Raw genomic sequence first — 1325 nt, 5'->3', positions numbered from 1 at the left:
ATCTGACATGCTATATATATGTTTTATTTGTTTATGTTATTTCTCTGTCACTGGATTTTAGCAGCTTTTGTTTTCATCACTCAATACTCACCACTTGAAATATTGCCAACTCAATTTATATTCCACAAATGAATGAAGACTTATCTCATTGAAACTGGAATACATGACATCTTGGGGGGGAAGCTGAGAATTGGAGAAATTTGTTAATTAGAGATGACACAGGTAATTCCAAGAGGACCAAACCTAAAACCAAAATATTGATATTAATTTTTGACAGCAAAACATAAATGGTGGCATTTTAACAATGTGACTATTGCCCATGAGTATAAAAATAAAGATGTTATTTTTCCCCTTTCCCTGTAGTCACCTACAAGACACCAAAAAATATAACAGGAGATTCAGAAATTCTTCTTTTGAGATTTTCAGAGAAACCAGAACTGCAGCCCCTCATATTTGGGGTTTTCTTCTCCATGTACCTGATCACTGTGTTTGGAAACCTGCTCATCATCCTGGCTATCAGCTCAGACTCCCACCTCCATACACCTATGTACTTCTTCCTCTCCAACCTGTCCTTTGTAGACATCTGTTTCACTTCCACCACCATCCCAAAGATGCTGCAGAACATCTGGACACTGAGCAAGGTAATAACCTATGAAGGCTGCATCATCCAGGTGTATTTTTTCATGCTGTTTGCAGGGTTGGACAACTTCCTCCTGACCGTGATGGCCTATGACCGCTTTGTGGCCATTTGCCACCCCCTCCACTACACGGTCATCATGAACCCCCAACTCTGTGCAATTCTGGTTCTGGTTAGCTGGATCATCAGTGTCCTGCATTCCTCGTTACAAACCTTAATGACCTTAAGGCTATCCTTCTGTACAGAGGTGGAAATCCCTCACTATTACTGTGAACTCAAGTTGTTGATCCAACTTGCCTGTTCTGACAACTTTCTTAATGACATGGTGATGTTTTTAGCAGCTGCTCTGCTAGGTGGTGGTCCCTTTGTTGGTATCTTTTATTCATACTCTAAGATAGTTTCTGCAATACATAGAATTTCATCAGCTCAGGGGAAGTATAAAGCATTTTCCACCTGTGCATCACACCTCTCAGTTGTCTCCTTATTTTATTTTACAGGCTTAGGAGTATACCTTAGCTCTGCAGCTACTCGTAGTGCACACTCAAGTGCAATTACCTCAGTGATGTACACTGTGGTCACACCCATGCTGAACCCCTTCATCTACAGCCTGAGAAATAAAATCATAAAGAGGGCTCTGAAGGTATTTTTTAGAATGGCATCTGGAAAAGGGTCATTTGTTTTCAGCTGA

The 1325-nt window shown here is 40.6% G+C and overlaps 1 protein-coding gene across 1 annotated transcript; it reads left to right on the top strand.

The window, feature by feature from the left end:
* The first annotated feature begins 383 nt into the window (after nucleotides 1-383).
* On the top strand, nucleotides 384-1325 carry LOC125125563 (olfactory receptor 7A10-like). The gene has a single exon (XM_047776773.1). It carries the CDS (start codon nucleotides 471-473, stop codon nucleotides 1323-1325), a length of 855 nt encoding a protein of 284 aa, XP_047632729.1. The 5' UTR covers nucleotides 384-470.

This window comes from Phacochoerus africanus, chromosome 4, assembly GCF_016906955.1.
Source record: "Phacochoerus africanus isolate WHEZ1 chromosome 4, ROS_Pafr_v1, whole genome shotgun sequence".
In the NCBI taxonomy this organism is placed as follows: Eukaryota; Metazoa; Chordata; class Mammalia; order Artiodactyla; family Suidae; genus Phacochoerus; species Phacochoerus africanus.
Note: the sequence above shows the minus strand (reverse complement) of the source record. Positions and strands in the feature narration are given on the sequence as shown.